The sequence below is a fragment of the Lethenteron reissneri genome, chromosome 5 (genome assembly GCF_015708825.2).
Source record: "Lethenteron reissneri isolate LAM-NWPU_2019-01 chromosome 5, ASM1570882v1, whole genome shotgun sequence".
Taxonomy (NCBI): Eukaryota; Metazoa; Chordata; class Hyperoartia; order Petromyzontiformes; family Petromyzontidae; genus Lethenteron; species Lethenteron reissneri.
The window spans coordinates 6,981,055-7,004,851 of record NC_083783.1 but is presented as its reverse complement, the minus strand read 5'-3'; the positions used below and the strand labels follow the sequence as shown (position 1 = coordinate 7,004,851).

The 23,797-nt window shown below is 44.5% G+C and overlaps 1 protein-coding gene across 1 annotated transcript in view; it reads right to left on the bottom strand.

Annotated features, from left to right (window-relative positions):
* Positions 1-226: 226 nt before the first annotated feature.
* The window catches only part of ARL13B (ADP ribosylation factor like GTPase 13B), a 51,798-nt gene continuing 28,227 nt past the window's right edge, over positions 227-23,797 (bottom strand). The window contains exons 5-10 of the mRNA XM_061567423.1: positions 15,086-15,191; positions 10,664-10,866; positions 9,924-10,035; positions 6,999-7,239; positions 6,318-6,440; positions 227-4,551 (exon numbers count right to left, since the gene is read on the bottom strand). Of these exons, the coding sequence (XP_061423407.1) occupies positions 4,475-4,551; positions 6,318-6,440; positions 6,999-7,239; positions 9,924-10,035; positions 10,664-10,866; positions 15,086-15,191 (862 nt within the window). The 3' untranslated portion in view covers positions 227-4,474. The remainder of the gene's footprint in view (positions 4,552-6,317; positions 6,441-6,998; positions 7,240-9,923; positions 10,036-10,663; positions 10,867-15,085; positions 15,192-23,797) is intronic.

Here is a 23,797-nt window from a genome sequence, read left to right as displayed (position 1 = left end):
ATATACTGTTCTGTCTTTCATGTTCGTTCCACTTATAAAATTAAAACTTGTGATTTTGTGCTTCAGTATATTCGTTGTGTCTTTTAAGCAAACGAGTTTTATTTAAAATAAACTGGACCGCTGCCATTTCGCGGGTCATTCTTGTAAAGCGACTTACGGCTGTTTCTTACCCGTGCCAATGAATACAATTAAACCAAAATGAATACAATCAAACCATAAAATGATCCAATTTTCAATGTCATGTTTATTGACTACGCGCATATTACACGGAAAGGTATTTGTAACAAAATAAAGTGAATACTGCCATTAAAGTACACGCGCACGAAAAAAGTGTGCTCTTCATAAAACGGCCTTCATCCAAAATGATGCTAATCATTTACAAACCAGCTGTGAACAACTACAAGTTTACCTTTTATCAACCACGGACAATCCACTGCTGGACGAAGGCCACCCCCTCCTCCCCTCCCAAGTCGCAGCCACCACTTCTCGTGATCCAATAACGTAATAATCTACCTGGAACCTACATACACATATACTGATGTTGGTGACTTCATGGCCGACCTCTTAGCGATTGAGAAATCTGATATTTGTATTCCATTAAAAATATACAGCACAGCTGAATGTATGTCATTTAAAACATCGCCGTTATAAAGTACACATAAAAAAAACCGTGCTTGTTGGGAAGTGAGTTCTGACATTTTTTTACATAAATGTGTAGCTGTGAAGAAGCAATAGGTATTAAAAAGTAAAAAAATTGGAGTGCATCGTACTATAGGTAACAATTCACTGGTTCCCAACCTGTGGTCCGCAAGGCCAATGTGGGAAGTGGTTTGAAAAAACTTCCAGACACTACGATGTAGTAATTTTAAGTTTTAAAACCACGCTATTGGTGCACGGTGATCCATGAACAGTTTTTGAGAGTTGGCTGTAGTCCGTGGGTCCAGAGAGGTTGTTGGAACCGACAGATAATTTTAAAAGCCTACTCTAAAACACATTCTGGTGTAGTTTTCGGAGCCAATGATTCTAAATAAATGTTGGTTCGGTTCCTTGTATGCAAGATGGTCACATGTTCATGTGTAGATATAATCGGGGTTTCCCAAACTTTCTCACAATCCACATCTTTCCACTTTAAAAATGTTAAGCTCGCCAATCGATTTAAATGAGCTCTACATGAAGTTAAGACATGTACACACACAACACACGTAAGATGGCTATCGCGATAATTAAAAGAGAATTCTCACCACGTGAGCCCTGACCAAATTACCCAGACTAAAACTACTTGGAACGTACACACATGTTTACGAAACGCGAACTTGGAGGTACAAAGCACAAGGTCAACGTTCTTCGTGTGCCAGTCTGAACAAGTGCGGTGCCTTCAACAACCGACTCCTGAAGGTAGAGGGAGTTGAAATGCTTCGTACGTGGAGCAGGAGATACAGATGCTGGGAACAGCCACACAAACTCTGCTCAGCCAGGACAACCCCTGGAATGTTCCTGATCTCATCAGACCTTAGAAACTAAGCAGGGTTGACCCTAAATTAGTGCTTGGATCAATGACAACCATGCAGCAATTGTTTATTGCTGTGGTTGTCCCACCTGATGACGGACGCTTGTGTTGCGCCCGAAACGTCGCGATTTAATTTATACCTATGTAACTTTACCGAAAGAACCAAAGAGTATAACAGGTATTATAGGATGTGGGTTTTTGGTGGGCAGCAGAGGTCAGTCATTGTACTGTACACCCCAACACCCATGCATGGTGAAGTATGGTCAAATAACTTCCACGATTCGCACAGCATGGGGAGGCCCTCATCCAGCAGTAGATTGGCAAACGGGCTGTACTTATATACACACATTTACGTGATGATTAGAATTCATCAGACGCATGCAACGATGAATTTGTATTTGAAAGGTGAACTCAGAAAGATGTGCCTCGGTATGTCATTAGGAATGGTATTGCGTAAAACCTGAGTAAAATGTGTGGCTGTGTTCGTGTAAAAGCCAGACAGCCCTTAAAGTATGAATAACCAAGGGTATCTATAGCTGGGTCACCCTGTACCTAAATCACGGTGGCAAACAAACTTGCTCTCCAAGCAGGTTGTTCTGCGGCATGTGGACTTTCTCGTTCAAAATGACAAATAAAAACACTTCAAAGGAGCGACAAAACAAATAAGGAACTGCATTGGCCACTCTGTGCAAAGGGGGCAACACAAAATATAACAAAAAAAAACCTCCACACTTGTTTACAATGCCTTGCAAAGGAGCAAACTGAAGTTTCAGGTGACAGTCTTCCTTCAGAACCAAATGGTAGAGGCTGCACTTTATTCTGGGGATTTGCAGGAAACTTTGTAATTTTGACAGAGCTAGGAAACCGTTTTAAGTTGACTGCAGAAGTAGTCTACTGTTATTCGACAGCGACAGATAGTGTATATGATCGCCAACGGTGGGAGGGGATGCTGCTGCCTGAAGTTAGTGGACCCAGCGGCCTCCGTAAAGGGGTGGGAGAGGGGAAATAAGAGACGCCGAATAATTACCATGGCTAATATCGGTGCCAAGAGACATACGGACCAGTCCTGGGCCTCCGTTCAGTGGAATCAACTTTAAATGAGTAACTGATGCAGGGTGAAAACATCAGCACTGGGGAGACGAAGCTGGCCAGGCATGGCCCTGGTCACACCCACCCCCTTTGTCCACTTTGGAACCAGAGTTCTGAACGGACCATCCAGATGACCAACAGTCACATTTATCCTCTCCATAGAGGATAAAGTGTGACCTACAGCTATCCCGGCCATCTCCATCTGTTCTGAAGAAACACCTTCACGCAAAACATCAGCCACTGCATATTTTTTACATTATAAGCAGTGTTAATGATTTATGTGGTTGAGTTTTTGAGTTGTAAATTTAACTTCAAACGACGTATAACATGTAAAACTAATGAACTGACATAAATCCATGACTTTGATATCACCTTACTCAGGGGCTCCACAGAGGATAAAAATAAAAGTATACATGAGCCAATTGGCTTTACAAGTATGAAATACATCTACAGTTGGTTAAAATGAATGTAGGAGTTGCACGCAGCCATCATGTGAAGGTTTGAAATCAATGCGTTCGTAGAAAAAATTAGGCTGCTTAGGGCAGCAACGTGGCCGAGCGGTAGGGCATCTGCCGGATGTTGCAGGGATTTGCGGTTCAAGTACAGTGGTCACCCTGGTTAATACTGTGGATGTATTAACCATGAATACGCACCCATTTGCACTGCAGTGGACGTTAAGTATCCAGGTTATTTGAAAAGGAGTAGGTTATGGGTGCCCTGTGTTACGATCTAAATATTCGACATTTGAAGAATTACCTGCGTATAACGCTACCGCTCATTCTACCACTGAGCCTCCAAGCTGGATTCGCCGACTTTATCTGTGAAATGGAGCGCTTTCATGATAGCCTTGCGCGATAACAAAAGTCGACAATACTAAACGTGCCAAATTATTAGCAGAAGGTAGAATGCGTTTGTTTTGTTCAGGAACACCATATGGTTCCTTGCAAGGCATGGTTTGTCTGTGAAGTCCTGTGGTCCCACGTTTAATTACGTACAGTTTCCTTTCATCATCATGCGACAGTATTTGTGATCGCGTTAAATAGCACACTCTCGTTTTCTGCAGAAACACACACATTCTCTGTTAGGTATGAATAAAATAAATCGTAACAAACATGCTAATCTCTTTTGAAACCCGTTTGAGTCTTCATCAAAATATAAAACGTTAATCGGTAGACCTAAAGGAAATGTGCTCCATCTGCAGTTTGGTCACTGATAGTTTTTAGCCTCTATATTTTTTTATATCTGATAGTGTCAAGTTAACTAAATTAGTGCTGTATTTTTATACTTCAGTTTAAAATAAACACGTTCTCTGACCAATTTAAATTCAGTATTCTAGCCAATATGCGGCAATTAGAAATAACTCACCAGGCAGCTTGACTACAGTATGACTTTTCACCCCGTGTTCTTAAGATGAAAAAATGCAAGTTTCTGACGTCGCTCAATAGTGATGAAAACACATGATTAGAGCTCAGACGATTATTCGATTACGTGAATTATTTTACTAAAAGTTTGCATTTGACTTTGTTTCATGGTCCATTGCTTGGGCCTCTTTAAAAACTGGGGCTACCCCCACATCCTGCCTCTCGAATGTGGGAAACCCCCTACAAGCCACACCCAGCGTGATGTGGCTGATGATGCTGACGACATCATCACCTCTCGTCCAGAGACACACGTAGGAACAGAGGTGCGACTTTTCCCCCCCCAACGATTTTCGTGTTGTTCGATTAGTCGAGTAATCAAACTCATAATTGGACCGATAATTAAATGATCAGATATCCCATATGGACCGATCTTCGCGTGACGACTAGGGTGGTCTGTTGATGTTCCCGATGAGTCCTCAGGTGTTTGTTCATGTCGTAGGTTATGTGGGTTGGTTGTTTAGTTGAGAATGTCATTGGACTCGCTGTTGGGAATGGGACGCAGGACCAGTGGTGGTAGTGGTCGTCCCCGAACATCTGTCGGTAAAAAAAAAATGCAACAACAACAACAACCGGTATTATGTTCTGGCCTGAGGACATCTAGAAACACACGGTAACATTTTTTTGACTTTGGGGCCATTCATATTCTTGGTTCTTTCGGTAAAGTCACGTAGAAGGGAAACAATAAAATAATAAAAAATTAAAATATATTTATTGTTTCATAAAAATATGAAACGTAAAAATATAAAAGAATAAACATATTTATTTCTTATTATTTTATTGTTTCCCTTCTACATGCCTTTACCGAAAGAACCAAGAATATGAATCCCTGCAGTCACGAAAGCTTTAAATAAAAATTTGGGGCCATTTCCGAGTCAGGGGTGACCAGCCCCTCCCCACCCAGCTCCTCCCTGCACGACGGACGGACACAATAATCCCCTGTGGGCTGGTGTAACCAAGAGGTTCCTACCAGTATTATCTACTCGGTTATGTTATTAAGGATGCACGCCACAAGGCAAACTGGCCAATTTCTAGCGACATCCAATAAGTGAAGGCCACGATACACTCGGGCAATTCGAGAGGACAGCAATTGTCAATGTCAGCGTGCATCTATCAAAACTTTCCATGGCAGATAGAGTTGTGTCTTGTCACGAAAAACAGAGTGGAAAAGTGTGTGTTCAAGAACAAGTCTGCACAGCACATTACGTGACCTGACCGCGATCTGATTAGAAGCTGCCGTCTTAGTTGCCCACTAGGGGGTGCAGCGATCAGATTTGTCAAGAATTGGGCGAGTGAATTTACATTGCATATATTGCAGGGGTGGGGAACCTTTTTATCTGCCAAGGGCCATTTGGATATTTATAACATCATTCGCGGCCCATACAAAATTATCAACTTAAAAATTAGCCCGTTATATTTGGCCAAACATTTCAATAACTCACCCCTAATGCGATGGCTGGAACTGCTTCTCTTTGGCGATGCGTGTGAAGTTAGCTGCTATTGATGATGTTGCTACTCGCAACTGCTTTTACAGGTTTGCTCCTAGATTTATTGAATTTCGAGTCCCGCCTGCGGTTGCCTTGGCAGGGCCAGACCAAATGTTTTCGCGGGCCTTATACGGCCCATGGGCCGAACGTTCCCCACCCCTAGAATAAGCATTAACGTACGTCTCTTTTGTCAATCCACTGCTGGATGAGGACCTCCCCACCGCCGTACGGGTCGTGGCGAGATCATTTCACCATATATCACCACGCTGCTCAGTGCCGGTACCGATGGCAATTGCCAGTGATGATTGTTTACGACTTATTCCGTGAAACTCTCCGAACGTACAGTGATATCTTGACCTTTCAAGAGCAGGCGACGCCCATTTTAATTTTCACCCTGCTTCATGCCTATTTATCCCGCGGTGTAATGTTACGCGGTGGCATTACAGGTCCAGTTCAAGTGCAGTGTCCCATGACTGGGTGTGGGAGCATCACAAGCTCACCTGAAGTGGTCGTGTCGTAGTTAGCGCTAGCACTGTGCTACGAACCCGGCCGCCCCGGTTCGATTTCCGCTCACGGCCAATAACAGCGGCGAATATTTGAACCGGTCCTGGGCCTTCCCTAGGTCGACTCAGCCTCAAATGAGTACCTGGTGTGGTGTGTAAACATCGCCACTGGGGAGACAAAGGCGGCCGGGGTGGTGTTGGCCACCCACCCCCTCATGTACCGTTCTGCCTTTCAAAGGGTGCTCGCCAACAGCACTTGTCCCAACAGTCTTGTTAAGGCTATACGGGAGATCTTTGTTTGTGCTTTGCTGACCTGAAGAGGTAGTAGTGGCCGTGAAGGCGGTGGTGCCACCCTCCGTGTGGTCGTCCAAGTTGGCGGGCTCCACCTTGTTCCGCTTCACCTTCTTGCGTTTTTTTTTGGGCTTCTCATCAACGCCTGTGGAACGCCATCAACAATTACACTCGGTGGAAACAAGCCCTGAACGTCGAGTCTGTAAGTAGGAATATCCGAAACACCAATTGGCTCAGATGTGTCCAATGTTAACATTACAAATTGTAACATGAACATGTTAAATGCATGTCACGTACGCAAACTTTAAGAGCATATTACACGTAATTGATTGCTTAAATGATTGGATCGCTCAGCTCTACATATTACTCACCTGCACATGCCCAATCACGTGGTTTACAGGTAGTCCTGATGAGTGCTCAGATGCTTTGCCATGATGTGGATGGAGGGGGACAGGCCTGGACTTTTTCACGTTATCTGATCAGTTGAGTAATCGAACCGATATTCGGCAGAATAACCAATTACTTAAATAATCGGACAGCCCAGCTGTAAACCTCTCGGAAGCCTCGGGGTTTTGCTCACTCAACAACGGAAGCATCTGTGAAATACTGGACATCTGTGAAAAAGAGCTTAATAGCTCATCGGATTCCCCCAGCATACACATTCAGATTTTGAAGTCTTGCAGCATCGACGGCGTGAACGTACCGGCGCTGGTCGTGTCGGTGCGGTCGGTGTCGCCCTCCGAGTGTTGGAAACGCGCGCTACCGCTCGCCGGTCGTCCCGCCTCGTCCGCGCTGTCACCCAACGCGGGGGGGCCTCGCTCCCCCAAGCCGGGCTCCGCGTTGCCCGCAGCCGACGTTTCCTTCTCCTGCAGCACCACCTCGCCGTTGAGGGCGCTCGCGCTCCTCTTCGCCGTGTCCTTCTCTCGCTTCATTCGATCTTCATTCTGCGCGGCGGCGGACGGAGCGGTGGTGACGGCCAGTTCGCGCGAGTTTATACGCGCACGTGTTAGATAACACGGCGGCAGTAGCACAGACCCACTCGTGCACATTTCGCACTTGCGATTAGCGCGGCTGGCTACGTACGGTGCGAAAGACGTTCTACATACATACACATGTACCAGTGTGTGTATGTACAACCCCTTTGTGGGCCTCTCCACGCCGAGCGGGACACGGGGGTTATTTGACCATACTTCACCAAGATGGTCGGTACACGTCAAGCAGCGAAGGCCTGAGTGTATCATGGCCTTCACTAGCAGGGTTGGTGAGTGTGGGGACCATTGACGTGGGGGGAATATAAGTACAGTCCAACAATCGATTTCGCTGGATGACCACTATGTAGGACAGCCCCACAGCAGCCTATGACAACCTGACTTGCATGGTGATCACCAATTCAATTACCAGGTTCAACCCTGCTTGGATTCTGAGATCTGCTGAGATCAGGCACATTCCGGGTGATTTTCCATCCGTGATAGATTTGTGATTACATCTCAAAATACTGTAAAAATTATGTAATAATGTTTACAGAACTTTGTCAATACACTGTCGGATGTAGACCTCCTTATTCTGTGTCAGTCACCAGGGTTCTTTGACCATACTTCACCATGCTTGGCAGTGATAGCTGGTGAAGGATGCGGGGTAGGGAGCAGGATATCACTAGCTGCTGATGATTGCCGTGGCTGGAAATTTAACTTAGGTGGCCAGGTTCATCGCAAAGTGAGGCACTACTCCACTCCATGAGAATAATGCAATTTATTTATACAAGAAATACCCATGACGTTTGCAGGAGGGTTGTGCATTGGGATATTTTTAATGTGGGATGAAACTGGAGCACCCAGGAAAAACCCACACATATGAGGAGTCACAAACCCACTTGCTGTACTGCCATCTCTAAAAATGGGGGGGAAATGCGCATCTGGGGAGGTAGAGAGATGGATGTATTTGATTTGCGTTTATAGGTGACCTCCCTTTACGTAACAAGTACGTACCTACGAATAGCACCTACGATTAGTGCGGCTGGCTACGTACGGTGCGAAAGAAGTTCTGCATACGTACGTACAACTAACAAAATTTATTTCTTGAAGTTAAAGCGATAGGATTCTTCAGAAGTTAAAGTTTTAACCTGAACCACACGGAGTTGTTGCCAAGCAGGTTTAACATCAGTACACTATAAAACACACTTGATTTATATATCTATAAAATAGCTTTAATAAAGAATTGTTATACAAGGTGCAGCCCTGTAATTATTTGCTCAGGGACCTCTAGAGAGGATATTTGGCCTACTCTAGTACGCTGGTCAGTTGCCTTGGAAACAGGTGGGAGCACCTATCATTTGTATTATTTTTTATTTTACCAGGTAAGGCCCACTGTTTCAAAAGCGACCTGGCCACAAATGATAGCTCAACGAAGCGGCTGATCGTGTGCAAATTCATATCAGCCAAATACTCAAAACGCATGTTTCTAAATGTGGAGCGAAAAAACCAGAGGACCCAGATAAAGATCCACGCGGCCATGGGGAGAGAGAGAGAACCTGCAAACTCCAAATATACAGCAGGCATCAGGGTCGGGATCGAACCCACAAACTGCTGTATATCAGGCGAGGTAGTTACCATCTCCACGGGGAGAGAGAGATGGAGACGCGCAAACTACAAATATACAGCAGGCATCGTCAAAGTCGGGATTGAACCCACGACCTGCTGTATACCAGGCGAGGTAGTCAACATCTCGCCACCGTGGGACCCCAATTTATTGCGCAGCACGCCGCGACCTGCTGGGTGGACAGAGGTGGTGGGGGCGATGATTTAAAGAACCCTGCACCACAGTTTTAATTGCCGCACCGGGAGATCAAAGCTGCAAACTCTGGGTTGCAAGTGCAGTTTGCTAACCATTACACCATGAGAGCATAGTTGCTATAAGGATTAATGAACAAGAAATGTTCTGCTATCTCTGAGTAACATCTATAGACTTGGGGGGAAAAAAACCCAATTAACATTTTGGCACATTCTACTTGTAGATCAATTTAAATGCAGATTAACAGAAGGCAGATTACACAGAGGTGCTCGGTTAAACAGAGCTGACTGTAATGTGAGTTTTGTAATGCGAGTTTTGTGATGCTCAAAAGAGCTACTACAGCATGTCTAAATGTAGCTCATCAAGCAGTTGGTCGGCATATAGAGATTTGCATTCATCAATTAATATCGATTTGTCTCCGAGTTTTCTCCGGGTACTCGGGTCTCATCCCACACGAAGCCAAATGCTCAGGAATGGAATTGGCCAAACATCCTCAGTGCAGGACCCTTCCCAATAAAGTCATGGGCCTTGAGAGTCAGTGAGACCTTCTTAAATGCAGACGTTACATAATGAGCACGATTATTGTGCTCATCGATGGAATTGGGCGCGTATGAATGTATGATTTTCAATCGGTGGCAATGCCATGCGAACAAATTTGCTTCCGGGGCGATTTGTGCACAAGACGGAACACCTCCGGCAGCGCAAACAAGACCGTACGGACGTGACGGTGCAAGAAACGAGACGCACGGTACAATTAATTGAATTGCGGGCAGGGAGATTTGGCAAGGGTAACCATTCCATAGCTAGAAACCACAAAAGCAAGTTGATGTAGCTCGGTCACCTGGGCGATGACGTTCTCAATCGGCTGGAAGGGGTTTTCCATCACCTCATTGCCCTCGTCCCCCATCACAGATTTCCCCTGTCTCTCCGCCTCTTCACGTTCCTGCTGGTCCCTGAGTACAGCACACACGCCACTGCTCGTTCACACAGAGTCTCAGCTCCTGCACACGAGCCGATTATATCGCTCCGTGTCCACGGTTGATGTCCTCTCAGGCACGTTCCCTTGTTTGGCTAACACTCCACTGTGAGTTGAAAAATAAGAATAATTGTAATCAGTGTGTGTGTGTGCTACATGCTCTGACATTACCTGCTATGACATTAACGATATAGAACAAAACCTGAGACGTTTGCAAAGATGTACGAAAAGATGCATGCTTGGGATTAAGATGGAATGAGCAACACATGAACGAGAACATACGCAGCTTAATGAGATCATCCATAGCATTAATAAAAGTAAGTGGCCTTTGGAAGGACATGTCGCGAGAAGCGATGACGGACGATGGCTAAGAATAATAACGGGGTAGCAGCCAATGAATGGAGCGCATCCAAAATGATGTCCACGTAGGCGACGGATCGATGAAGCCAGCTCGTGTGCAGCTTCTGGGCGAAATTGTTGCATCGCAAAATCGTGAGAGGTGGCTTGAGGAGGACTTCATCCAACAGCAAATCGATCATGGCCGCTACTGCCGACGATGACTATGATTATCAATATTAATGATGATCACCGCAAGCGCCACCCACCTCTCCTGGCGAACCCGCAGGACCCTTTCCCTGCGCTCTTTGCGCTGGGCGGCCTCCTGCGCGCGCTGAGCGGCCGTGTCGCGCTCCACACGCTCCTTGAGCTCGGCGTAGTCGTGGTTGATGGTGCGCAGGATCCAGTGCAGCCCGGTCACGATGGCGCGGTCCTGCTTCTTGCCGCTGCCAACCACGGCCGAACACGTCTCCTGCCGCGGACGAATTCCCGGTACGTGTGTGAGACCGTTGGTCTCGCTCGCTCGTGGAGCACTGCTCCTATAACCTTATTTTACACCAGGGACGTGCGGCCAGGGGAGGCAGAGCCTCATCTGTCATACACTCCAATGAAAATAGTTGTTACGAAAAAATATTCCACTGATCTGTGTTATAAATGTCATTTCTGTACGATTCCAATTATTACAGAGAGATAGTAACAGGCACACGCTTATTGTCCGCGCAACATCCAGTTTCTGAGGGGTTGCGCAATCAGAGGGGAGGCTGAGCTCGTCGCTGCCTCACCTCTCGTCTCCCTGTGTTTGCAGCAGAGCTCCGCAGATTTGGCGATTTTGACTATCAAAATTATTGGAATCGTACAGAAATGACACAACACGGATCAGTGGAAGAATCTAAATTTTTATGTTATCATTTTTTACTTTTCGTAACATCTATTTTTATTGGAATATGACCGGTGAGGCTGTGCCTCCACTGCCTCGCCTCACCGCACATTGGAGGTGTGTCTTTGTAAGCCAGAAAATAGTGTACATTTATCTCTGAGAAGATGTGTTTTAATCGAGTTGCTCAGAATCATGGACCAGAAGACAAGTTCTCCATAGCAATGCGTCACAACCCAGAGGACAGAACACCACCAGAAACTGCTCAGATTCATCTTCCAGAAGAAGAGCCGCTGCTCTATTTAAAGCAGCTCGTTCATAATCAATTTCTGGAAGATGGTAATCCTTATGACCATATTCTCCACAAAACATAGTTCTTTTCATAATTATGCCAACATTTGGTGGTGGCTTTCACTTTCTAGAGCATCTTAAAGTCCAGATAATACGAGCACGACTACCGCTGTTGAAACCGTGTAGCTACCAAATGTCCTGGTTTGGCCGGGAATGTCCTAGATTTTTAGAAAGGCTGTCTAGGTGTTGCAAAGCTTCAGTGCAATTTTTTTACTTAAAACTTTCGTGACTGCAGGAATTCATATTCTTGGTTCTTTCGGTAAAGTCACATATTATTTTCAAAATTTTATTTTTTTATTTTATTTAGCTTCAGTGCAAGTTGGGATTCTGTCCCCTGTTTAACATTTCCTTGCCTCCTGCGCAGGGGCGCAATGACCTATTCCAACGGGTGGGGTATGCAAGATGCGACTGTGGGCCCCCCTCCTTTCTCCCGACTCGCTTTTACTGAAAAAGCTATGGATGGTTTTAATCCGCGTACAATCATATGTAGGCTATAACTAAATATATTATTTTAGTTGCACCACGTATTGGGTTTAGATGAAGACAAGTCTCACAGTGACGATATTTATAAAATATTTAAAGGTACAATACTCGAAATGAAGTAATCATGCATCTTGCTTTCGAGCAAGCCCATCAGTCTCGGATTTCCTTAAAGGAGGTGGATCATGCAACTTTACGCTCTATTGATATGATAGTCAGATGCGTTAATCGGGCTTGGTCCATGGTAGACCACGGGTACTTTTTAATGAATATATATAATAAAAACTTAACACTTTTTACTTATTTTTCTGTTGATTCGGGCCATCTTGTGGCTGGCTGCGCCCCTATTCGTCGCATAACGCTGCCATGTACCCCCCCCCCCCTTCTTAGTTGCGCCGTGATCCTGCTCAAATCAAAGAGCAGGGCTACCCAACTAGTGGGTGTATTTAGCAGGGGAGCAAAGCAGGGCTTGTGAGCAATGGACAAGGGCCAACATCAGAAAGACAGAGGGAGTGGGCCACCTACTGTGGTGGGTGGCGATAGCGGTTGAGCGGTTGTGGTTGGGCCTGACAAGTTGAGCTTCCCGGAAACATAGTAACTACTACAACGAAGCACATCCTTTTCTTAGAATCAAGTAAGAGCGAATGCAAGCTGTGCAACGTTGTGAAAGTACAGGCTTTTTACCGCGCGTACATTTTTCTTTACTTAACAATGCTTAACAAGGGAAGTATTTACCGTCTCAAATAATTTAACTTTTCAAACTTAAGCTTCGGTACCAATTCAAGCGTAAGTACATTTGCACACATGCACATCAACTATTTAGATCTTCTTGGTTCTTTCGGTAAAGTCACGTAGAAGGGAAATAATAAAAGAATAAAAATAACACATAATAAAATACAATTCTCACGACGTTTCGGCCACAACGCAAGCAGCCGTCCTCAGGTGAAGAACAGGGCTGTCGGAAAGACAGCGTCCGAACAGCCCTGTTCTTCACCTGAGGACGGCTTTCGGAAAGACAGTGTCCGAACAGCCCTGTTCTTATTTAGATGGCTTACATTTCAGTTTCTAACATTTTTTTATAGCTGACCATTTGTTTCTGCATTGACTAATTTCAGCAAAGTTCCTTATCAGCATGATGGCTTTTGCAGCCAGGAAGTCCGTGCAACAGAAGAAACCGCAAGCATTGCCCTACTGTGAAACTAACATTAACCAAAGGGAACTTATTTGGGCACAGCAATTATATTATGAATAAGAGCATATCCAAGACATTTTTTGAGTTTCTCATCGGCCCAATAGTTTTTCAGACCATTATTACATAGTAGCATTTGTTGAAGCAAAAACACTGTAAACGAATTTCATGCTTGTTCAAGAAAATGCAGCTGAATTCGCAGATGTTATTGGCAACAGCACATCATGTATGTACGTAACTCTGGGTCAGTATCGCACCTTTAAGAATGGGACACACATCTGAGTTCATAAGTCCATGCATTCCGAGGCTGCTCCTGTCACCACAGTGCAGTGAGTGATAGGTGCGTCCGTAAACACACGAAATCTCTTGGTGTACTTACCCTTTCCTCATTGCCGTTAATGATCATCTGCTCTTTACTGCTCTGAGTCACTGACTGCGATCATTTGCATGAGAGTGATAATGATGATTTGAATGAAATCCTTTGGACTTTTAAACACTTGGTTCCAACAAATCGCAGATTCATAATGCACCAAATAGCACTTATATTATCAGGGCATGCAAGTGGTAAAATAATTTTCGGCCAGTCAACCGACGTGAAAATCCCCTCCGCCTCATTCTCCCCCCCCCGCCGCCCCCCCCCCATGACCAATCCAATAAGCATAACCAATCGTCAGCTCGGCTGGGTCAGAGGAAACCAATACAGTCTGGGGGGGGGGGGGGGTAAATGCACTTCCCCAACGCGGCAAGCGAGACGGCGGGTCCGCACGCGCTCCCGTAACATCGTGCTCTTGGCCGTCAAGACGTTCCGCTAGCGGAAAGTGCATCGGGTGCGTTACGTTACGCGCAGTCTGGATCCACGAGATAAAAACACCGTGAGAGGCAGGAGAACGGAGAAGCCTCTCTGAAGGTACGTCTTCGTTTATCGTTGAGTTATATTTAAAATTACACAATGTTATCTGTCATCTGGTCGCACAAAATATGCGGGAGGCATGTTCTGTGTTCGTCGCTTAACATAAAACCACACCATTATTTCTTATTTCTTCTACCACTGACCCATGTGATGTTCATTTTCAATTGACTAAATTAATTGTACAGTCCGTTTGTCAATCCACTGCTGGACGATAACGCCCTCCACGCGGAGCGGGTCATTGGGCGTTATTTTCACAATACTTCACCACGATCGTCAGTGTGGATTGATGGAGTAGATTATAGACTTGGGAGCATAGAAGTACAGCACAGCACTGGTTTTTGCTGCACTGCCCTCTATTGTGTGCAGTGCAGAATAATAATTTACATATAGGGACCTTGGCTTAAGGAAGTTGCCTATAAATGTATGCACGTATGTTGAACTTCTTTTACATCGTACGTAGCCAACCGTGTTAATCGTAAGTGCTTAAATAAAAAAATATTTCCATTGATTGTTGACGACCAAAGCCCTGTAACTGCGGTGTGTGGTGGTTACCCATCCGAGCACTATCCAGGCTCAACCGCAACATGGCTTCAGAGATCTGATGAAATCCAGTACATTCCGGGTGATTTGTTCAAAGGCAATTCACAAGTTGCAGGCAGTGATATCAAGTGTTTAGGCTAGGGAGAGCAAAGCGGGGGTAGAGCTGAGTGTGGGCGATCTGGCTTTAGGGGCACCCAAGGACACGCAGATCCAAACATCGTGACGAACACAGTGACGAAGGCAGCTGGTAACAATTTGGCGATGAGAAGCGTTCAAACGGCAAACACGAAGTCCAACCACGGCTCAACCAGGGCGCGCTCTTCGGGCCCTTTGGCTACGGCACTCACGATGTGACAGATGCACTTGTTCTCGTTGACGAGCTGCTCCAGCGAGAGGTGCTCGATCACTTCCGCTGCACCCAGGGCGCCGACTTTGTCCTGTTTGTTGGCCAGCCTGAAGAGTACGAAAGGGGGCGGGGTGGTGGTGGAAGGAAGCACTAGGAACTCAACTGTAGCTCGTGCATCGAATGTAAAACACGCTGTAAACGCAAAGCAGCGCTTACGACACTTCAAGAATGCGCGTAACAAAGAATAACTGTGTTGTGTAAAAACCCTTACGATGGCCCCTGTTGGGGCAAGCGTTGTGAGCAAAAGGCAAAGGTGCAGCCCTGCAAATTACACGCTCATGCCGATGTTGTCAGAAGAGGCGCCAGCACTACTGTGAGCTCTCGAGATGACTGTGGCCTACTCCTTCCACGCTGGCCAGATGTCTTGGGAAATGTGGGAGTACCCACAATTTACCCCAAGGCATTCGACCTGAAAATTTACCAACTGTAGTTGTACCCACGTGCACAGGCAGAGGTGGGGGGCGATTTAAGAAACTTGCCCTGAGCTTCAGCTGCGGTGCCGGCAGATTTAATCGAACCGGCGACATCTGGATAGCAAGCCACGTGTGCTAACCATTACACCACGGGAGCAATCATTAAACTGTGGTGTACTTACTTACAAAAACAGATGCTGGCTATAGTGCTGCCACATTACTTACATCAAATGCAAAGCGGTATGTAAAAACACTGAAAAGGATACAAACAAAATAGTGCAACACCGTGCCACGTAATAATCCCATACCAAGCCACCCCCATATACTAAGACGGCTAGGGATGAGGTCTGGAGCAGAAATGGCCAGAGCCTTGCTCAGCTGCCTTTGTGCTACCAGCGTTGGTCATGACCAGTGCAGCAGGTATTTCTTTTGTAAGCTGCATTCCCCTCGGGGAAGACTGACCTAGAGGTCAGGCAGTGTTTTATCCTTCACCGTCTTGCCTGCCTGCCTGCTTTCTGATTAATTAGCACGATTCAAGAGTCACAATTTGAGAAATGCTTTTGTCCCCTTTGTATAATTTCAACCGCGCCGCCTATTTAATTTAAAAAATTCTTTACTTCTCGTTCATTACATTTCCCCGCAAGGTAATGTTTGCATATCATTTGAATGAATTGTAAATAATTAATGTCCTACGCACAAGATTTGGTGCACGTATTTTTTGCCTTTAATATTGGTGAATAACGATTCAATTGTTAAATCCACTCCTATTCTCACGATATGTCAAACAAATCTTGCGGAACAGCTACAGATTACGTGCATGAGTATTGATGGAGCCACGGTATAAAATGCTTATGTTTTATTTTTATTATTTTATTACTTCCCTTCTACGTGACTTTACCGAAAGAACCAAGAAGATGAATCCCTGCAGTCACGAAAGCTTTAAATCGAAATATATAAAGGATCAAATCCCATATACAGCCACCACTACCAAGCAAATGAAAACCCTCCTAGCAAGGAAAATAAAAAAAAGGAATAAACAAATTAAGAAATGGCACCAAAACAAGAAACACAAGAACAGGATAATTATCACAACAAAGACATTAGTCCATTCGCTCTACACATCCCAGACCACAATCCCAACTTCTCAACCAAGCCAGGAAAACATCACAGGAGGGGCAATCGGTGGAGTGCCAAATAGTTGTGACTAAAGTTATTCAAGTAGTTTTTCATAAGCGTCATATCATGATACAAAATCATACATTCGGAACTCTTCCAGAAGCGTATACTGTACTCCATGTTTTAGATTTCATGGACCTACTTTTGAAAAAATGTTAAGTTATCTTTTTATTCACACACCTAGGGGGGGGGGGGGCACACTTTTATACAGACCGTGACGATGAGAAATGTTTTATTTACAAATTCTCACAACTGGAATTTTTCCACATTAAGCGAAACAAAATCTAATTAAATGTGAAGTTTTATTTGCGGAAGCTATATTGACTGACCTCAGACCATTCACTCACTGCACTTGAAAACTCGGTTTTCACTAAGCATCGAACAACGGCGGCCACCGCATCGCACGCTTTCAGATGCGCTTCTGCGGCCACCTGGAACGCTCTTCCTTTCCGATATTAAGAAGCCACTGGAGCTAAGCACTTTCAAATCATGTAGGCTGAAAACTCATTTCTTCAGAACTGCTTTTTGTGATTATTTTGGCGTTCTTCCCGCGCGCCTCCGATTAGTACGGTTGGCTACGTACAGTACGAAATAAGTTCAATATACATACAGACACACATAATCACCGGTGACTGAAAACCATATTTAAACAAAGGATCTCAGCGGCGCCGGCTTAATGTCTGTGACCCCTCAGGCACAGGACCAATTCTCATCTCCACACACAATTTCCATCACACCAGCTCCGGTTAGTAAAGAGCGAGACAATGATATGCACGAATAGTGGCAGGAGAGTAAAACAGAAACAACGAGCTGTTCGATAAAGGTCACAGTTTCAAATACAATTCCGTTATTTTGCGGAAATTATTAGGTGTTTTTTTTCTTTCCACCAGACCCTCGCTCGCTCGGCAGTTCGGGGGACTGGTCTGCACGCTAATTCCGTTTACAATACAAGGCGAAGGCTATCCGGGTGCAGCAAGCCCAACACCTGCCCCACCGTATCTGGATATCGTACATATTAACAAAAAAACCCATGCGTCATGTTTAAAAAAAAAACAGAAAAACTTGCCACGAGTTTCGATATGGATTATTTCAGCAATGCATACGTGTGCGCGCTGCAAAAGGGACACATTTAGAAATGTTGCGTCAACAAAACAATCCAGTGCTCTATGTATGCACGTAGAACTTCTTTCGCACCGTGCGTAGCCAACCGTGTGAATCGGAAGTGTGGGGCAAGGACAACAAAGTAAACACAAAAAGCAGTTCTAAAGAATGCTGACATAACACGTTTACATTGTTATGTGGCTTGCCACTAAGCTTGATACAACACAGATCTGTGCCTTCAAGTATATCAAGTTATTTGCAAGTGTTATACATTGTTTGTTACAAAGCTAACCATATATTATTGTGCATATCTAACCATATTGATGCATGGTTAGTTATACACAACAATGTAAAGCACCGAATCTCAAGACATATACAATATAAATAAACATTGACGTGAATAATATTGGATATGAATGACATCTTATTGGTTCTTTCGGTAAAGTCACGTAGAAGGTAATAATAAAATAATACAAATAAAACATAATAAAATGCAATTCTCACGACGTTTCGGCCACAACGTAAGCAGCCTTCCTCAGGTGAAGAACAGGTCTGTCGGAAAGACAGCTGTCTTCAAGACAATTGTATTTAATGTTTTATTTTTAATTATTTTATTATTTCCCTTCTACGTGACTTTACCGAAAGAACCAAGAAGATGAATCCCTGCAGTCACGAAAGCTTTAAATTTAAATCTATTCAAGTATAATAGAATGTGTCCAACCCCTTTGTCATTCGACTGCTGGAGGATGATGGCCTCTCACGCTGCATCGGCCAATGGGCGTTATTTAACCATACTTCATCCCTCTGGCTCGTTCAGGTTGATCAGGAGGGGGTAGGTCGGATGTCACTTGCCATGGATATTCACCGTCGCAGGCAGGGGTGGGGAACCTTTTTTCTGCCAAGGGCCATTTGTATATTTATAACATCATTCGCGGGCCGTACAAAAATTATCAACTTAAATATTAGCCTGTTATATTTGGTCAAACATTTTATTAACTCACCCCTAATGTGATGGCTGGAACTGCGTGTCTTTGGTGAGGCGTGTGATGTTAGCTGGTAGTGATGATGTTGCTACTCGCAACTGCTTTTCCAGGTTTGCTCCTAGATTTATTGAATTTCGAGTCCCGCCTGCGGTTGCCTTGGCAGGGCCAGGCCAAATGATTTCGCGGGCTTCATACGGCCCGCGGGCCGGACGTTCCCTACCCCTGGTCGCAGGAATCGAACTCAGGCCGCCCGAGTGCGCTAACCACTGAGCCACAGCTCCACCCCATTTAGGTACTGTATGACACTAAATATAGCAGTGAGTTGGACTGTGGCATTGCAGGGCCGTGATGCCTGGTGACAGCATAGGGAGGCCTCCATCTAACAGTAGATAGACAATGGCTGATCACGATGGTGATGATAATGACCATCTCTATCCGCTGACAGACATGGTAACATCTACACATTGCTTATGTTAATGTAACATGCACTTTTGGCGGGCGCAACTCTTCCTCCCGAGATCAGAAAGCCACTGAAGCTACGCACCTTTTAAATCATGTAGATTGAAAACTCATTTCTTTAGAACTGCTTTTTGTGTTTAGTTTGTCCTTACCCCGCACCTCTGATTAGCACGGTTGGCTACGTACGATTCGAAAAAAGTTCAACATACATACAAAGATAGTTAATGTGCTTCTTATCACCTCTTAAGACTGTTGCTCCGTTTAATCTCACCTCCAGTTCATGCTCTGTGCTGTGAACCCAGGCACTTGAGTTGGACTCTCAGTCTTGTCTAACATCAGCGACACGTGATATCTGAATCGGTACTGGGTGCACTACTTCACCAACGCACACTGACTATTGTGGTGAAGTATAGTCAAACAATCCCCATGACTGACAGCATGAAGAGGCCTTAGTCAGCAGTCAATTGACAAATAATTAATAATTATTATAATCTTAAATATTATCCCACCTTTAGGTGTGGGCTGGTGGTGAAACTGCATTGCATGGCCATTGGTCATAAAGGTCAAAAGAGTTATTTTAAAACTATTTTGAAACCCATTTTGCAGGCGACGCTATAACAAATCAAACGCATTTTTCTGGCCCCAAAGCTCCCAACTGAAACTGATCACTTGGGAATGGTCCCTCTGTACCGTTAAATAAACATCTCTCCTAACAACAGCCACTTATTACTATTATTATTGTTACGCTTGTTTAGCCAGCAAAGACTCTCTGAGTCTCAAGACACTTTGTTGCTGTAGGTGGAGATGTGGTTATGTATAATCCCGTTTGTGTAAATTTTCAGCACTGGGATGTTTGGTCAATATAACGAATATTGTATGTTTTTTTTTAGCTATGGAAGGAAACCGGAGAACCCAGAGGGAACCCATGCAGAACAGTTGGAGAACATACACATTCCATACAGAGAGACGCCTGAGTCGGGAATGAGACCCAGGCAAATTCTTGCTCTGACAGACACGGGTTACCCACTGCGCCGCCCATGTGGGTACGCCTCGGCAGACCACATTCCACTTCTATCTCAAATGTATCCACCCTTTTTTTAAAATCCTTTATATTAAGTTCGCTTGCTTGCGTGCTTGCTTACGACCGTGCAAATCTTTCGGTCGTTTTTTAACCCACTTCCCGTGATCCAATCGAGCTGACATTTTGCACACAGACTCGTTGTGCTAGATAATTAATGTTCGTGAAAAAATTTTCCCAAAATTTTACACTGTTTAGGGAAAACAAATTAAAATTGAATTACCAATTGCTTAATACTGGCAGACAATCATCTGACCCATAGGTGGCAGCCATCTCAAGCCAGAGGACGAGAGGACTCTAGCCGCCACGCATATAAAGGATTTATAGTGAAAAACTTTGTTTTTACGGGTTATACTTATTATCCTTTGTCAATCCACTGCTGGAAGAACGTCTTCCCACGCCATGTCGATCATGGGAGTTTATTTGATCAGACTTCACGGCGCTGGTCAGTGCGGGTCGGTAAATCTTTGGGGACCGAGGCCAGTTCAGATATTACTCGCCACCCATGTTAGCCATGGCCGCGAATCAATTTCAGGTTTCCAGGTGCACAGTGCAGTGTGCTAACCACTGCACCACCACTCCTCTCAGCCGTCTGTCTTCACGCTGCATTTGCTTTTGCTACGAGCACAAAAAAACGATGGCGTCAGTATCATCATAAATGGACGTTTCTATGATGTGTCAACAAAGAATAATCCCAAATCCACACGGGGCGAGCAGTTAACTGTGGGATTATGTTTCAGCAACTGACTTTACTGGGCCATACGAAGTGATCTTATTGGGGAGCTTTATGCTATAGGCAACGGCTATATAAATACAGCTAGCAGAGAAATGTGCTATACTGTGCATAGCTGAGCCGTTGTCAAAGAGCGTCTTACACAACAGAAACGTAAACCAGTTTTCTTTGTTTATGTTGACTTCCCTTTCAAGGCATCACAATCACCTGCTACGTTTGCGTGCGAAGCTTAGTGCTTTGCTACGACTGATCATGCCCTACAGCACAATTTGGCGAACAAGCCTTTGAGAGGTGTATGGTCAAACTGGTCAGGGGAAGGACCTGATCTTGGGATGATGTTGGGATTGCCGGAATCACGCTTGGAACCTGCGAAGCCACTATCCACGATGCATGCATGAGACGGATTGTTATAGGCTGCTCCTGCAGAGCTATGTGGTGGGCAGCAGAGGGCAGTGCAGCGAAATCCGTTGCCCTAGTGTACTGAGTGCTGCTAATAGCTCAGTAGGCTTCACCGGGTAAAATAAAAAGTAGTTCGGTTTTATTTGTGAATATGTTAAGTGATTTCTCTTCTTGGTTCTTTCGGTAAAGTCACGTAGAAGGGAAGAAATAAAATAAAAAAAACATAATAAAATAATTCTCACGACGTTTCGGCCACAACGCAAGCAGCCGTCCTCAGGTGAAGACCAGGTCTGATGCTGTCTCCCTGACAGACCTGGTAATAAAATAATTCTCACGACGTTTCGGCCACAATGCAAGCAGCCGTCCTCAGGTGAAGACCAGGTCTGACGCTGTCTCCCCGACAGACCTGGTAATAAAATAATTCTCACGACGTTTCGGCCACAACGCAAGCAGCCGTCCTCAGGTGAAGACCAGGTCTGACGCTGTCTCCCCGACAGACCTGGTCTTCACCTGAGGACGGCTGCTTGCGTTGTGGCCGAAACGTCATGAGAATTATTTTATTATGTTTTATCTTTATTATTTTATTACTTCCCTTCTACGTGACTTTACCGAAAGAACCAAGAAGATGAATCCCTGCAGTCACGAAAGCTTTAAATCGAAATGTTTAGTGATTTGTTTACCTTTTCTATACTTTGCACTCCGATTGTAACGTTCTGACCTGCTCCTACTGGACATCTGTGAAAAAGAGCTTTATAGCTCATTAGATTCCTCCTCCAGTATAAATAAATATCCAGATTCGGATTGTATGCAACCAGCCGTCAATGGGTCAAATAACCCCCAAGACCCACTCGGCATGGGGAGGTCCCTAATCCAACAATGGAATGACAAACGAGTTATATATGTGCATGCTTAATAATCCTTGTGACTCATTCGAGAATAATATCGCTGCGGGGAGATGGACTAATTTTTGTCATTATCCAATGGCATACAATGGGGTTTGTGTGGCTTTCAATATATAACATTTGCCTATGTCTGCCAACATAACAGCATCGTCATCCATGATCGATCCACCGCTGGATGAAGGCTTTTCCCCAGCCGTTGGCATCTCTCACGCGATGTAACAATCCTACTAACTCGCACACGAGCTGATTGTGTCGCTCCATCTCCACGGTGGACGAATTTGCGTATTATTCCCATTATTGGCCGCCGTTCCATCGTTACTCCAGTACTGTACTCTTTTATACGTAACGTAACATCATTGGCTTAATAGGGATCTATCTGCTCATGCCAGATGGGTGCTAATGTGAAAAAGAGAATGGGCTGAAGTACATCCACCTTAATCAATACAAACGTCTTGTGAATCTAAGTGAATACTCAGCAGCAATATAACATTTGTCAACACGGGCAATATCTAGCAAGCCAATGTAACGTGTAAACGCTGAATATATATTGAACATATATATAATTTAACATAGTGTACGTTTCATTCAGGCAGTAAACAATGTAACACTTCTAAAGTAATTAATTAATTGCAAGTTTCTAATTATAAAAATTAGAAAAATAAACAAAATCTACATTCACAAGTTCGGTATATATCTTAATATTGATGCAATGTCGAAGTAAATTCATGAGACTTTCCCCATCCACTGTTGGATATCGGACTACCAGTGTTACCAAACCCTGGCTGGTTTTGTCAAATAAAAGCCGACTGATAATGTGATCACCTGATTTTATCGCAGCATCATCATCATCCCATCACCGCTTTTATCGGTCATGTTTTAATCTCTCCTAGCAACATGTTCTGCCGAGGTCTGCATCGTGTACGTATTATTCGTGATCATGAGCGTGTGAGTGACGTCAATTCTACCCATGTTCCAGAAGGGTCAGCATGCTGACATTTAGCGGAGAGATGTTAGCAAATTAAATAAGCAGACAATACGTCTTCATCTCATATCCATCTCTCCACGTAAACGTATATCGTTCGGAATCAATCAGCTGCACGGCCTTCTAGTACCGCATATTTTTTGCAGTACCCATTCAAGACAAGCAAAACTCTGGATCGGTTTTGACACGTAGTGTCTCATCAGCGGAGTTGTCCGCTTATTTATTTAGCTATTTATATTCTCCCCAATGACACAAAAAAAGATAAACGTCTATTCTTTATTGTAGGAAAAACACAAAATTATATATTTTTTCGACTTTGGGCACCCCCAAAGAGTTGCAGTACGAAGATGAATTGCATCATTAGACCTCCTTTGCCAGTACCACAATAGAATAATAGGGGTTTTCCCCTTTTTCTGGCAACAAAACT